General features: G+C 36.8%; 1 protein-coding gene across 1 annotated transcript in view; it reads right to left on the bottom strand.

Moving 5' to 3' along the window:
- Nucleotides 1–16,295, bottom strand: part of LOC128652578 (aquaporin-4-like) — a 36,162-nt gene extending 19,867 nt beyond the window's left edge. Inside the window, exons 1-2 of the mRNA XM_053705510.1 lie at nt 16,281–16,295; nt 15,052–15,405 (exon numbers count right to left, since the gene is read on the bottom strand). Coding sequence (XP_053561485.1) covers nt 15,052–15,405; nt 16,281–16,295 — 369 coding nt within the window. The remainder of the gene's footprint in view (nt 1–15,051; nt 15,406–16,280) is intronic.
- Nucleotides 16,296–17,473: the final 1,178 nt, after the last annotated feature.

Consider the following 17,473-nt stretch of genomic DNA (forward strand, 5'->3'; position numbering starts at 1 on the left):
GGGAATGGTTTCATCTGACTCACGTTACATAGGATCCTGTAAAGGCGGCTGCCTTTGTTCAATGTATTCAAGACATAGAGGATATGGTAGTGATCCAATCTGTTCCAATATCTCAACAGGGTCAGGGTTTCTACTTCAACCTCTTCATTGTTCCACCAAAAGAAGAGACTTATCGTCCAATTCTGGACTTAAAAAATCTGAACAAATTTGTTTGGGTACCCTCTTTCATAATGGAAACGATCCGTACCATCTTGCCTCCAAATCAGAAGGGTCAATTTATGACAACTATAGATTTAATGGATGCATATCTGCATATTCCAATTCACAAGGATTATTTCCAGTTTCTAAAGTTTGCTCAACAAGCATTCCCAAATTGTGGTCCTCCCCTTCAGTCTGGCCACTGCCTCTTGCATCTTCATGAAGGTTTTAGGGGCTCTCTTAGCAGTGATCAGAGCTCAGGGAATCTCTGTTACACCTTATTTGGACGATATATTGGCCCAAGCGCTGTCTCTTTCTCTGGATACTGATCATACCCACAGAATGGTACAATTCCTTCAGTAACATCATTTGTGAAATCAATGTCCCCAAAGTTCGTTATCACCAGCCACAAGAGTAGTCTTTCTTGGTGTGATAATAGAATTGTTTCAAAAGCACTTATTTTTCATGAAACTTCACAGAACCAAACTTCAGACTGTCTGTCTTTTCCTACAGATGGCTCATTCTCCATCTGTAGCACAATGTATGGAAGTAGTGGGGCTTATCATAGCAGCATCAGATGCGGTACCTTTTGCTTGCTTTCATCTTCATCCTCTCCTATTGTCCATGCTTCAAAAGTGGTCAAAGGATTGTTTCCATCCGGAACAGCACAGAGAGCTTAATTCTTCAGTCAAACAATCTCTCTCATGGTGGACCCTTGTATAATCTGGTTCTCAAATCTCTGAATTTAATGGCTTAGAGGTTGAACGACTAGTTCTCAAAAAAGAGGTTTCTCAGATTCTGTTATCTCTACTATACTGCAAGCCAGAAAGCCTGTTACAGAGAAAATTTATCATAAGATTTGGAAAGCTTACTTTTCATTTGGTGTTCTTCTGGAGGTTTCTCTTTGAAATCTTTTAGAATCCCTAGAATTCTTCAGTTCTTTCAGGATGGACCAGATAAGGGACTATCGGCTAGTTCTTTAAAAGGGTCAAATTTTGGCATTATCTTCTTATCTCCCCTTCTTAATTTTTCATCACAATAAAGCAGTCCTCCAGTCTAAATATGATTTTCTATTGAAGGTGGTGTGTTCTGAAAATATTTAATCAGGAAATTGTTCTAGGTAACCAAATCCTTCTAACGCTAAAAAATGCCTACTTCACAATTTGGATGTAGTCAGAGCCTTAAAATTCTATATTCAGGCTGCTAAAGACTTTAGTCAGTTTTCTATCTTGTTTGTCCACTTTTGAGGTCCTCGAAAGGGTAAAAAAATACAGTGGTCGCCTTGGCATCATGGCTAAAACAAACTATTCATAAGGCTTACTTGGTTGCAGAAAATCTGCCTCCAAAAAGAGTAACTGCTCAGTCTGCTAGATCTGTATCTACTACTTGGGTCTTCAAAAATGTCTCCTCCTTGGAACAGATTTGCAATGTGACAACTTGTTTGTCGTTTCATAACTTTTCTAAATTTTTTCTTTTTGATATTTATGCTTCTTCCAAAGCTGCCTTTGGCAGGAAAGTCCTTCAGGCCACAGTGTTCGGCAAATAGGAACTGTCATAATTTTGTCCCACCCGTCCTTAGCATGGACTCTGAGCTTGGGTATTGTAGTCCACATGTTATGGACACCTATGGACTCTCCTTATCTTATGAAAGAAAACAGAATTTATACTTACCAATAAATTTCTTTCTTTCGGGATGAACAGAGTCCATAGGACCTGCCCGCATTTTTACTAGATGGGCGATAGTTTAAATTTGCACCTCTTAACCCCGCTTTCTGTCTTTCCAACCTTTTCTATCTCTCTGCCCATCTTTACGTAAACTGAGTGAGGAGAGGAGGTAGGAGGGATTAAAGCTCTTGTGAGGGTTCAGGAACTCCACCTAGTGGCAGAATATATATCCCACATGTTATTGACACCTATAGACTCTCCTCTTCCCGAAAGAAATACATTTATTGGTAAGTATAAATTCTAGGTTTTTGCTTATGATTTAGATAGAGCATGCAATTTTAAACAACTTTCTAATTTACTTCTGTTATCAAATTTGCTTCATTATCATGGTATTCTTTTTTAAAGGAGCAGCAATGCATTACTAGGAGCTAGCTGAACATATCTAGTAAGCCAATAACAATAGACAAATATGTGCAAAAGGAGCATGTAATTTTACAAATGCTGTCTTAAACTACAAATGGAGGGCGATTAACCAATAGAACCCATATTACAAGTCGGGCATGAAAAATATATTGCAAGCTTGATGTAAATAATGCTCCCATTACTTTCAAACTCACCCTCGCATTACAAGTTTATGGTTAACTCTTGTCCAAGAGCGATAATAACAATTAACAATAAAAATATTAACCAAAGTAAAAAACTCTGGTAAAGTCATTATTACCGACGCCCGTTCATACTGGACTTTTTACATACACTGTCAGAAAAAATTTGCAAAAATTGTACCTTTAGGGGTACAACAGCTTGTCACTGGGGCAGTACCCTCAAAGGTACACCTGCTGTACCCTTTAAAATGGGTACAAATTGGTACCCTTGCAGATTGTACCTTTCAAAGGCAAATATGTACCTTTGGTGACTAGACTGGACCTCAGTCCTATGGTACCATATTGTACCCTTAAAAAAAATGGTGCAAATTTGACCTTTTAAGGGTACTGCCCCAGTGACAAGCCCTTTGTACCTCATGATGGCAAATTTGTACTCAACACAGCATATTACAAATGTTGTTCCATTAAATATTTTATATAACATTCAAATATGCATTCATTTAATGTCTACTTTTTCAGGCAGTATTACAATAGCCACACTGCAGCTTTTAAATAAATAAATAAATAACTTGCTGCAGAACCAACTGATTGAGCAAGGCTAAACAACCAGTTCCAAAAAGAACTACTCACTGTGTTATATATCACTCTCTACTAGACTCTAAAAATACCCCATTTAATTTAGGGTGACATGCCACATAAAACATAAATATATAGAAAACATATAAAAAACAACATAATAATAAAATATAACTCTAACGAAAAGAAGGGGGATTCGGGGGAGGGATAAACGATAAAACTCACAACCATACATTGAATTGTCACTCTATGCAAAATATATGCAAATGAGTATATTTCCTCAGTACACATTTTGGTGATGAACCTTCTACCAATAGATGGAGCTGTGTTACGCATGTCAAGGAACTTTCAACCAACAGATGGCGCTATAGCGTGTTACACAATGTCCATGTATGTGACTGGGGAACGGTTATAATTTTTAATTTTTTTTTAAAAAAAAAATAGTTCTTAAACAGCTCTTGTTTATTTTATAGAGTTTTTAAAAAAAAATGTTCTTTGTAATTTTAGTTAATACATTTGCTTTATGTTTAAGAGTTAATATCTTGATGCTCTAAATATAAACATTAAAATGTTAAGTGCTTGTTTGCTATTTAGAACCAGTAACACAGAATCATTGAATATATGGGTTATTAAAGGGACAATCTAGTCAAAATTAAACTGTCATGATTCAGATAGGGCATGAAAATTTAAACAGCTTTCCAATTGACTTTTATCACTAAATTTGCTTTGTTCCCTTGGTGGTATTTTTCAAAAGCTAAACCTAGGTAGGCTCAAACTGATTTCTAAACCGTTGAAAACCACCTCTTAGCTCAGAGCATTTTGAAAGTTTTTCACACTTAGACAGTACTAGTTCATGTGTGTCATATACAGTGGATATAAAAAGTCTACACACCCCTGTTAAAATGTCAGGTTTCTGTGATGTAAAAAAAATGAGACAGAGATAAATCATTTCAGAACTTTTTCCACATTTAATGTGACCTATAAACTGTACAACTCAATTGAAAAACAAACTGAAATCTTTTAGGTAAAGGGGAAAAAAAAATAAAACACTAAAATAATATGGTTGCATAAGTGTGAACACCCTTAAACTAATACTTTATTGAAGCACCTTTTGATTTTATTACAGCACTCAGTCTTTTTGGGTATGAGTTTTTCAGCATGGCACATCTTGACTTGGCAAGGTTTGCCCACTCTTCTTTGCAAAAACACTCTAAATCTGTCAGAATGCGAGGCCATCTCCTGTGCACAGCCCTCTTCAGATCACCCCACAGATTTTGAATTGGATTCAGGTCTGGGCTCTGGCTGGGCCATCCCAAAACTTTAATTTTCTTCTGGTGAAGCCATTCCTTTGTTGATTTGGATGTATGCTTTGGGTCGTTGTCATGCTGAAAGATGAAGTTCCTCTTCATGTTCAGCTTTCTAGCAGAAGCCTGAAGGTTTTGTGCCAATATTGTCTGGTATTTGGAACTGTTCATTATTCCCTCTACCTTGACTAAGGCCCCAGTTCCAGCTGAAGAAAAACAGCCCCAAAGCATGATGCTGCCACCACCATGCTTCACTGTCGGTATGGTGTTCTTTTGGTGATATGCAGTGTTGTTTTTGCACCAAACATATCTTTTGGAATTATGTCCAAAAAGTTCAACTTTGGTTTCATCAGACCAGAACACCTTTTGCAACATGCTTTTGGGAAACTTCAGATGTGTTTTTGCAAAATTTAGCCGGGGTTGGATGTTTTTTTTGTAAGAAAAGGCTTCCGTCTTGCCACTCTACCCCATAGCCCAGACATATGAAGAATACGGGCGATTGTTGTCACATGTACCACACAGCCAGTACTTGCCAGATATTCCTGCAGCTCCTTTAATGTTGCTGTAGGCCTCTTGGCAGCCTCCCAGACCAGTTTTCTTCTTGTCTTTTCATCAATTTTGGAGGGACATCCAGTTCTTGATAATGTCACTGTTGCACCATAGTTTCTTCACTTGATGATGACTGTCTTCACTGTGTTCCATGGTATATCTAATGCCTTGGAAATTCTTTTGTACCCTTCTCCTGACTGATACCTTTTAACAATGAGATCCCTCTGATGCTTTAGACGCTCTCTGCGGACCATGGCTTTTGCTGTAGGATGCGACTAACAAAATGTTAGGAAAGACCTACTAGAACAGCTGAACTTTATTTGGGGTTAATCAGAGGCACTTTAAATGATGACAGGTGTGTACTGACTCCTATTTGACATGATTTTGAATGTGATTGCTTCATTCTGAACACAGCTACATCCCCAGTTATAAAAGGGTGTTCACACTTATGCAACCATATTATTTTATTTTTTTATTTTTATTTCCCTTTACCTAAAAGATTGCAGTTTGTTTTTCAATTGAGTTGTACAGTTTATAGGTCACATTAAATGTAGAAAAAGTTCTGAAATGATTTATCTTTGTCTCATTTTTTTACATCACAGAAACCTGACATTTTAACAGGGGTGTGTAGACTTTCTATATCCACTGTAGATAACAATATGCTCACTCCCATGTAGTTATTTAGGAGTCTGCACTGATTGGCTAAACTGCATGCCTGTCAAAAGCACTGAGATAAGGGGGCAGTCTGCAGAGGCTTAGATACAAGGTAATCACAGAGGTATAAAGTATATTATTATAACCGTGTTGGTTATGCAAAACTGGGGAATGCGTAATAAAGGGATTATCCATCTTTTTAAACAATAGCAATTCTAGTGTAGACTGTCCCTTTAAGTATATTTTTTGCTTTGCCCACTTCTTGCATATTACCAACAACAATTGAACGTAATTATTTTGCTGTACAACATGTATGTTTAATTAATTTGGGGTGACTGCCAGTTATGTGAATATGAATAATTGAGCTGTACAAATGATATGGACTTGCAGGGTTTGGCAGCCTTGAACCACCCATCCCGCTGAACCTTTTAGTCACACAAGTGATTGTACCTTTTTGGGGGGATTAAATGGTACAGACAAGGACCCTTTGACAGTTGGAAACATATTTGTACCTTATTTACCCCTAAATGGTACATATTAGTTCCTTAGGGTGTAATTATGATCCATTGAGGGTACAACCACAGCAGTTGTACCCTAAGTGTTCACAAACTGACCCCAACCGTACCCTTTTTTCTGACAGTGTAGGGTACTTCTTTTGTGCATTAAAAAAAACATAACGATGCCATTTTTAGATGCTCTTAATATACAATGGTCTAATTTAATTAAGGTTGTATTCTTATCTGTTTTATATTACTTTGTTGTTGGTTCATCCTGAAATTTGAATATTTAAAGGGACATTAAACCCAACATTTTTCATTTATGATTCAGATAGAGAATACAATTTTAAACAGCATTTCAGTTTACTTCTATTATCTAATTTGCTTTATTCTTTAGATAGCCTTTGCTGAAGAAATATCAATGCACATTTATGAGCCAATCACATGAAAAATCTATGTGCAGCCACCAATCGGCAGCTACTGAGCTTATCTAGATATGCTTTTCATCAAGATAATGAAGCAAATTTGATAAAAGAAGTAAATTAGAAAGTTGTTAAAAATTTGCATGTTCTTTCTAAATCACAAAAGAAAAAAAATGGCTTTTATGTTCTTTTAAGTTTATTCATTTGCCAGTTATATGTAATGTCTCATAGCACACAGAACAGGATCCCACAATCTCGGTCTTTACAGGGAGAAATTACAGTTATGCAAAAAAATCAAGCAGCTCCTTAGTGTAAATGGTAGAAATGGTGCCTTTTTTTTTTTACACGTTTTACAGTGTGTGAAATATCTAAAAACCCATTATTGTAAATGTGAAAAGCCATGACCATTGCTTATGTGCAAGATATCACTATTCCATAATGTTAATCACCTTTCTAGACCAAAGCCTCACCAAATTAAAAACACATTTATTTTTAAAATAAACAGTTAAAACAATGTACAATGAACAATTTTACAGTATAATGCATATAAATAGTTAGACAGTTAATCCAGACCCTTATTTGATCTTCTCTGCCAACTCAAATAAATATACCGTGATCTCTCTGACACTGGAGAGAGCTAAAGGACATGTTCTAATATGTATGGGTAATATCATATGTAGTGTGAAGTATCATATAGATATGGGCATATATAGGCAGATAAGTAGTTAAAGCACTGATATGTATAAACAATATTTAATATATAGTGTAATAGAAACTAAAAATAGAAATAGAAATAGGCATAAAAACATATGTTAACAAAACATATATTGAGATATAATCACTTGACACATTTGAAAAACAGGTTGTGTCCACAACTTATATATAAAAAATTCCAGCAAAAAAGGTCTCTAAGTTCTAAGGTCAATAGAAATTTCTGTATACGTTATATATAGCTAGTATATTGTGCATATGATAGTGCCAGGCAAAGTAGTCAGGAAATATATTGACACAAAGTCAAGCTTTTCTGGTTGGTTTGAGCAATATAGTTGTATTGTCAATAATATGAAAAATATGGAATAGTCAGTTATGAAAAGGCAAAGTTCCGGGATCAGAGCAATATAGTAGTGTTGCCGGCAATATGGCAAATATTAAATAGTAACTTTACGAGAAGGCAAAGTTCTGAGATCGTTATATTCTTATACGTAGTACAAGCTGATATGTGTAAAGTCTTTTGGTAGAGTAACTACGTATCTCTTGGAGTGATAGTCAGAAAGGGGAATACTATTCCCCAAAACTTAGTATTATATACCACTCAAACAAGGCAAAGTGATGAAAAGTTGGTTACTGACCGGTCAGTTTTGTAGTATGTCTTACGATCGGTATTCCTTACCGGACCTCTGATATGGCTTCTTCTCCTTACAGTAGCCACACTCTTTGACAGACTTAAAGCTATGTTTTCTCCCTTGCTCTTGACGAGGCTTATCAGCGGGTGTACAGCGTCTTCACTGACTGCACTGTCGGTTGGTCATCTGACCTTCTGCCAATCATGTAGCTGGATTTTCGTTATTGCTCCAAGTTTGAAAATAAAGCTGTCCTTGTTGCTTTAAAGGATATTAGAACTTCATAAGCCTCAAAAACTTATAGAGACAAGTCTTCGGTCAACGCGTTTCGGCAAATTCTGCTTTTATCAAGACACATCATACACACATGTACTTTATACCCATAATTCCCCAGCTCAGATAAATCATTTACAAGTGTTACTATTCTTATGAAAGTAAAAAGATTAATTTCAAATGTTTGCTATTGTCATTTCACACTGTACTGGCATTGATGCAAACACTTGTATTGCAAGGCACTTTTTGCTCAAATATTTTGTAAAAAAAGGAAATAGAAGCTCTCCAATATGCCAAAAATTCAATTCTTTATTAGAATCATATGCAGAGTCAAACAGCCACAACGTTTTGGGGTACCGTGCCCTTAATATTTTGTAGCAAGTAACACTACAGGCATATGTTTTAGCCCTAAGTACAACTGTAACACGATAATATTCTTAGGTTAAAAATATTAGACGCAAGAGTGCATATCCCACAATTTGAGAAAAAATTATTATTTCAGGATTTAAATTGAAAATCTGGTTTTATGGAATGCAAATGTAGCAAATCTTTGTGAATATCAGAGAAACAAACATAATAGACAAAACGCACACACACAGTGACAACACACATATAGGGCCAGATTATGAGTGAATCGCTAACATTTGCGCTCGAGCGATAAGGGGTTTATCGCAGGTGTTTTTTGCTCGTCGGGTTTACCGCTGATATTACAAGTTGAAAGTAAACATGATCGCTTGAGTGCAATTACTGCATCCTCAGAGCTTGGGTTAACTGTTTTGCAAAACTAAAAAGTGTCCCAAAACACATACAAAAAATACTTTACAGAGTACAGTTACACTCATAATAACACTATCTGATAAAAAATACTCTAAAAAAAGTTGCACTCAAAAGTTAAAAAGGATCAAAGATATGAGATCACAGGCGTTAGAAGAAGAAAAAAAAGGCAGCCAAAGGGCTTTAACACAGATATACATACATATATATGTCTAAAAATGTATATGTACAGGGAGTGCAGAATTATTAGGCAAATGAGTATTTTGACCACATCATCCTCTTTATGCATGTTGTCTTACTCCAAGCTGTATAGGCTCGAAAGCCTACTACCAATTAAGCATATTAGGTGATGTGCATCTCTGTAATGAGAAGGGGTGTGGTCTAATGACATCAACACCCTATATCAGGTGTGCATAATTATTAGGCAACTTCCTTTCCTTTGGCAAAATGGGTCAAAAGAAGGACTTGACAGGCTCAGAAAAGTCAAAAATAGTGAGATATCTTGCAGAGGGATGCAGCACTCTTAAAATTGCAAAGCTTCTGAAGCGTGATCATCGAACAATCAAGCGTTTCATTCAAAATAGTCAACAGGGTCGCAAGAAGCGTGTGGAAAAACCAAGGCGCAAAATAACTGCCCATGAACTGAGAAAAGTCAAGCGTTCAGCTGCCAAGATGCCACTTGCCACCAGTTTGGCCATATTTCAGAGCTGCAACATCACTGGAGTGCCCAAAAGCACAAGGTGTGCAATACTCAGAGACATGGCCAAGGTAAGAAAGGCTGAAAGACGACCACCACTGAACAAGACACACAAGCTGAAACGTCAAGACTGGGCCAAGAAATATCTCAAGACTGATTTTTCTAAGGTTTTATGGACTGATGAAATGAGAGTGAGTCTTGATGGGCCAGATGGATGGGCCCGTGGCTGGATTGGTAAAGGGCAAAGAGCTCCAGTCCGACTCAGACGCCAGCAAGGTGGAGGTGGAGTACTGGTATCATCAAAGATGAGCTTGTGGGGCCTTTTCGGGTTGAGGATGGAGTCAAGCTCAACTCCCAGTCCTACTGCCAGTTTCTGGAAGACACCTTCTTCAAGCAGTGGTACAGGAAGAAGTCTGCATCCTTCAAGAAAAACATGATTTTCATGCAGGACAATGCTCCATCACACGCGTCCAAGTACTCCACAGCGTGGCTGGCAAGAAAGGGTATAAAAGAAGAAAATCTAATGACATGGCCTCCTTGTTCACCTGATCTGAACCCCATTGAGAACCTGTGGTCCATCATCAAATGTGAGATTTACAAGGAGGGAAAACAGTACACCTCTCTGAACAGTGTCTGGGAGGCTGTGGTTGCTGCTGCACGCAATGTTGATGGTGAACAGATCAAAACACTGACAGAATCCATGGATGGCAGGCTTTTGAGTGTCCTTGCAAAGAAAGGTGGCTATATTGGTCAGTGATTTGTTTTTGTTTTGTTTTTGAATGTCAGAAATGTATATTTGTGAATGTTGAGATGTTATATTGGTTTCACTGGTAAAAATAAATAATTGAAATGGGTATATATTTGTTTTTTGTTAAGTTGCCTAATAATTATGCACAGTAATAGTCACATGCACACACAGATATCCCCCTAAAATAGCTATAACTTAAAACTACTTCCAAAACTATTCAGCTTTGATATTAATGAGTTTTTTTGGGTTCATTGAGAACATGGTTGTTGTTCAATAATAAAATTAATCCTCAAAAATACAACTTGCCTAATAATTCTGCACTCCCTATATATATATATATATATATATATATATATATATATATATATATATATATATATATATATACACATAAATATATACACATATATATATATGTATGTGTACATATGTATTTATATGTGTATATATGTATTTACAGACATATATACAAATATAAATACATTTATACTAATATATAGAAATATATAGAAGTGCATTGGAGCCCTTTGCAGTTAAGTAGATGAAAACCCGTAAAAGCATATTTATGCAATATTCATATTTAAAAAAAGAGTTATACTGTGTATTTACTGTAAATATTTCACATTCCAATGTTCTGCACATAGCAGAATATGTTCTATGTATTTATAAACAAGAGTGAGTCTTGATGGGCCAGATGGATGGGCCCGTGGCTGGATTGGTAAAGGGCAGAGAGCTCCAGTCCGACTCAGACGCCAGCAAGGTGGAGGTGGAGTACTGGTTTGGGCTGGAATCATCAAAGATGAGCTTGTGGGGCCTTTTCGGGTTGAGGATGGAGTCAAGCTCAACTCCCAGTCCTACTGCCAGTTTCTGGAAGACACCTTCTTCAAGCAGTGGTACAGGAAGAAGTCTGCATCCTTCAAGAAAAACATGATAATAAGAAGGTGTCTTCCAGAAACTGGCAGTAGGACTGGGAGTTGAGCTTGACTCCATCCTCAACCCGAAAAGGCCCCACAAGCTCATCTTTGATGATACCAGCCCAAACCAGTACTCCACCTCCACCTTGCTTGCGTCTGAGTCGGACTGGAGCTCTCTGCCCTTTACCAATCCAGCCACGGGCCCATCCATCTGGCCCATCAAGACTCACTCTCATTTCATCAGTCCATAAAACCTTAGAAAAATCAGTCTTGAGATATTTCTTGGCCCAGTCTTGACGTTTCAGCTTGTGTGTCTTGTTCAGTGGTGGTCGTCTTTCAGCCTTTCTTACCTTGGCCATGTCTCTGAGTATTGCACACCTTGTGCTTTTGGGCACTCCAGTGATGTTGCAAATATGGCCAAACTGGTGGCAAGTGGCATCTTGGCAGCTGCACGCTTGACTTTTCTCAGTTCATGGGCAGTTATTTTGCGCCTTGGTTTTTCCACATGCTTCTTGTGACCCTGTTGACTATTTTGAATGAAACGCTTGATTGTTCGATGATCACGCTTCAGAAGCTTTGCAATTTTAAGAGTGCTGCATCTCTCTGCAAGATATCTCACTATTTTTGACTTTTCTGAGCCTGTCAAGTCCTTCTTTTGACCCATTTTGCCAAAGGAAAGGAAGTTGCCTAATAATTATGCACACCTGATATAGGGTGTTGATGTCATTAGACCACACCCCTTCTCATTACAGAGATGCACATCACCTAATATGCTTAATTGGTAGTAGGCTTTCGAGCCTATACAGCTTGGAGTAAGACAACATGCATAAAGAGGATGATGTGGTCAAAATACTAATTTGCCTAATAATTCTGCACTCCCTGTATATATATATATATATATATATATTATTTTTTTAATTTTGGCAGCCACCAGAATGAACTACATCAGAGTGTTATTGTATCGTGGGGCCAGGGGGTCCATAAAATCACATTTTTTAGCAATATGCAGCAGTGTATTTATGATTATTTGACAATGCTGTAGAAATTCTATATTTAAAGCCATGCAGAAATGTTTCCTCCTCAATACACAAATGGTAGGTGCCCTTTTGGCAGATATGAGTTTTTTTGTATTAATATATATATATATATATATATATAAAAACATTCCAGTTTACTGCCCCTTTATGCAAGGACTTTCCAGATGCAAGGAGGCATTTTATCTAAGATTTTGACATCGGCATAAAATGTTATACCCTCAGACTAAGATTGCTCAGTGTTTGAAATGAGACAGGTTAACTTAACACTGTTTAGTTTACACTACAGCTGACTTAATTTTGAAATACATACAAACAAGCTTAAATCCTGCATTTAACCAGATCTAATGCTATGAGACTTAGTACCACAGTTTATGGTTCCACCAAGACCATATAGAGTACAGCATTTTCAAAATCCATAAGTACAGCTGACAGATGGGAACATTTGTACACCATATTCGAAGTGATGCTCTTGGTTGGGGAAAATGGGGGGGGGGGGGGAAACAAACATATGTCAACCTTTGAAAAGTACTTTTCTTCGTCTAGCCATCTACCCAGATCATTAATGTACAGAATTATTTTTGTTTGCACATTTACAAATATGATTCTTAATTTCTGCAAGTATCATGCATGTCACACACTGTTAATTTAGGGGATGCAATGTGCAGAAATGTTACCTCCTGTGAGTGTTTCTGTGGGTGTCAGTGTTTATGTATTTGTGCTTTTGTTTGTGTCTCTATGAGTGTGTTTATATTTTTTTCTGTGGGTCTCTCTGTGAGGGTGGGTATGTATGTCTTTGTGCATTTTCTGTGGATGTCTGTGATGGTGTGTGCCTATGTATTTGTGCTTTTTCTATGGGTGTCTCTGTGAGGGTGTGTGTATGTATGCCTTGGTGTGTTTTCTGTGGATGTCTCTGAGGGTGGGTGTGTGTATGTATGTCTGTTTTCTGTGGATGTCTCTGTGAGAGTGTGTGCGTATGTCTGTGTGTTTTCTGTGGGTGTCTCTGTGAGGGTGTGTGTATGTCTGTGTATTTTCTGTGGGTGTCTCTGTGAGGGTGTGTGTATGTCTGTGCATTGTCTGTGCGTGTCTCTGTGAGAGTGTGTGTATGTCTTTGTGTGTTTTCTGTGAATGTCTCAGTGATGGTGTGTGTGCATGTATGTTTTTGTGTGTTTTATGTGGTTGTCTCTCTGTGTGTATGTCTTTGTGTGTTTTCTGCGGGTGTCTGTGTGTGTGTGTGTGTGTTTTCTGAGGCTGTCTCTGTCGGTGTTTCCTTGGGTGTATGTGCAAGTTTGTGTGTGTGTGTGTGTGTGTGTGTGTATCTCCATTGTCTGTTCCTTTTTAGGATATTTTGACCTTACTACTGATTATTCACATCTTTCTACAGACTTTGAGACTAATGAGACCTTTCCGGAAGTCACCTGAGTGTGTGTTTCAGTGTATGAGTGTGTCTGTGTGTTTCTGTGTTTGTGTGTTACTACCTTTACAAGATTTCCAAGTTTGACTACACTTAAGAATAAATTGCATATATATGTTTTAGTCATTTGGTCAAAAATTGCACATGTCAAAGGGGGGAGGGAGGCTGTGATCAACGGTTAAGTCAGGGGCCCCAAAATTTCTAGTGGCGGCCCTGAGGCTGCTTCTTAACTCGTCCACCACCTATGAGGTGGCAGACAGCAATCAGCCCGGTCAAATACGATCGAGTTGATTGACACCCCCTGCTAGTGGCCGATTGGACACAAATCTGCAGGGGGCGGTATTGCACCAGCAGTTCCCAAGAACTGCTGGTGCAGTGATAAATGCTGACAGCATATGCTGTTGACATTTATTGATGTGCGGCGGCCATGATTCGCTATAGCGGATCATGTCTGTCCGCACCTACATAAATAAACCCCATTGACTTCTATGTGGGAATACGTAAATACAATACACTAACTTCGGCTTTGTGCGCTCATTGGTTTAACTTCGAGCACAGTTAACACTCGAGTGGGAGTTTTAAATAGCACTCCACTCGTAATGTGGCCCATAGTGTGTTAATATGCCTTACATTAGAAAAAAAATATGATGAAGTAAGTAATATTAAATTTACATTTTTGCATGCTTGTGTATAGAACTCTTCACGTGACACATTTCATCATGGCTTTTTTCCTTGTTTTATTTTACCATATATCTGCCACATGTCCTTGTGACCCTTTTTTTTTACAGTGATACAGTATACCTGTATACCTGAAATATACTTGAGGTATGAATTTCACTAGAGCCCAATTTACACTAGATATCTTGCGTAAAATTCAAGAATGTTATACCCTTAATACCCATGAATGGTCTGTGTTTTAAACACCAAAAAATAAAGGATTTTTTTTTAACATTTTAAGCATCCTATGATTATATTTAGACTGCTGTTTTCGTTAAATAATGTACTGCCATGTACCCCTGTATAGCATTTGAAAAGGATTTTAATTATATATAGTTATAATAATTTTAGAATTAATATTGTATATTGGGGGACTATGTCCTAATGCACCTGCTGTCAAATATGTTACTTTAAATGACTAACAAATTAATGACACCATTTATATTATAGCAAATTAAGAGAATCCAGAAATCAGAAGTAATTAAAATAGCAACAATGACCCCATATGGACTGATAATGACAGTAAAAAAACAAACTAACACAAACTGTCATAAGTAGTAAACATAGCTGACTTCATGGTCAGACGGGAAACCTAATATCTTGTAAGGGAAATGAACCCTGCTTTATTTCAATTATCTTCTATAAAGCTGTGTGCAGTAATAGAAGAACTTACTCTGGTCACCAGTTGATTACTCACGGATGTTGGCACAGACAGGTAGAACATTGCAGAGGCACATGTAGCACCAAGACACTGAGCTACTGTAAAGGCAACTCCATGGAGCAGGTCCAACTTTCGGGCACACACCAAAGCAGTTGTGATGGCTGGATTCAACTGAGCGCCACTTATCTCTCCGAAACATTGCACCAGACTGACAACAGCTAGCCCAGCTGCCATTGCTGGGGTTAGTGATGTTGCCTGAGATGTTCCAATGCCCAGGCAAGAACCCCCCAGTATTATGGCCACCAAAATAAATGTTCCAAGAACCTCTGCCAGCACTGAACGCCAAAAGCGACGTCGCCTCAACTCCTGTAATACAAAAAAATGTTTCTCATAAATATTCTGATGAGATGTAGAGATTTTGGTAAAGTGTAAAGATTTAAAGCTCTTCACTGTTTTATTGTATGTAAATGGAACTGAGATATTTAATTTCATGTGTAATTTTACTATATTTTTATAACTATACTGTTTTTGCATTTAACAGTGATGAATGGATTAAAGCTAAATATTAATTTGCTGTTTTATTTTCTGTTTGCTCAATATTAAATTAAATAACATAAATTAGATCTAAAAAAGACCACGCTTGTATCAGTAATCATGCTAAAGAAACTAATAAATGTAAACATTATAAATGCATTATTGTTTAGACATAAGGCAAACACAAAGATACACAAAGTGCATAAAGATACAGTGCATAAAGATACAAATTGCAATTAAAAATCGTTAGTAGTCAAGGGGTCAAAGATATGCAATATATTGTCTCACTGCAAATTTTAAAGAAAATGGCTGACGTTGAACCCCTGTCTCCTCAACTTGAATCTAGAGTGTTCCCTTCAGAGTTACAAATGGACACAAAACTCTTCTCCAGAACCACACAATCCCTCCCAGCACTGCTCCTCAAGACTACAGCTGTGTAGAGTAATATTTCTGGTTCATTTTCCCTTTATCACACAAAATGACACACTCAAAAGATATAAAGATGAAGGTAAAAAGCATAGAAAATAGCTGGAAAAGGAAATTGAGGTGACACTGGAATAAAAGTAATACGTGACAACACTACATGATGGGATTTACAACAAACATGCCCAGCCCAAGTTGAATAGTATGTGATAAAAAAGAAGAATATTGGACATGATGGAAGAACATTTCTCAAGAATAGCTACTTGTATCACTTCTCCTCTTACCTCTTTTATAACCATCGTGATAATTAGTATAGTAGAAGACTGAGCTGTGGAGTCCTGAGATTTAGTTATTCTCCTTTCACAGCTTGGACAGCAAAACACTCCTCTGGGTTACAAAGCTCCTATTAAAGCTACAGTCTTCACATCAACATATCTACTCCTCTCCCACATAGCCTAATTCTATAATACTCAAGGCAAGGGATTTCTGTAAGTTAGCTAGAAGAAGAAAAAAACACTTGAATAGCTGTAGTTGGGTGGCTTTAGTGCACAACATTACTGTGTACGTAATCCACCTTTTATTTCAACCATAACATGCAACACATAAACATGATATTGCTTATGATGCTGGTTATAATTAAGTATAAATAAATGTGTTATTTATGGAAAAAAACATTTAGAAATAAATGTATGTAATAAGGTATCACCATATATAATATAATATATATACAGTATATATAGATATATATATATAGATATATATATAGATATATATATATATATATATATATATATATATATATATATAGATATATATAGATATATATACAGTATATATATATATATATATATATATATATATATATATATACACACATACATACACACTGGACTATTACTATTATTAAAACTATTAGTTCATGTTTATGTAAAAAAAAAAGACAAATATAAAAATATATTTTTTGTCAGAAAAATTATGTTTTGGAAATGTAAATATATTATCAATAGATATCAATAGATCAAATGTAAGTTATAAAATTCTATCAAAACCTATGATGCCATTTCCAGTTACTCAATGGTTAAATATTAGATTTGTGGCTTAAACAACTTCAGATGGGACCCTCTTTCAAGGTAGAGGGCTTTTAGCTGCAAAGCTTTAGAAGGAGGCCCCTGTTGCTGAGGTGACCAGCACCCATTTAAATGTGAAAGGCAAGGTGAACACTGCAGCTGTCTGGGCTGGGCCCAATCCCTCTTGTTGCTTTGGTGACAATTGTGCCAGGATTTATGCATTGCTTTCATCTTAATAGACAAAAAGAAGAGAAATAAATGAAAACATGAATCAATTGTTAATTGGGGTCAGTGTGTTTGTTTATTTTATATCTATTCTGATCTGAATAAAAGAAGCAAAGTAATATGGTTCAGGTTAATAATATATACCCGTAAAACCTCTAGGTTAGGTTCATTCTAAAATGTAACAT

The sequence above is a fragment of the Bombina bombina genome, chromosome 3 (assembly GCF_027579735.1).
Source record: "Bombina bombina isolate aBomBom1 chromosome 3, aBomBom1.pri, whole genome shotgun sequence".
NCBI classification, from domain to species: domain Eukaryota; kingdom Metazoa; phylum Chordata; class Amphibia; order Anura; family Bombinatoridae; genus Bombina; species Bombina bombina.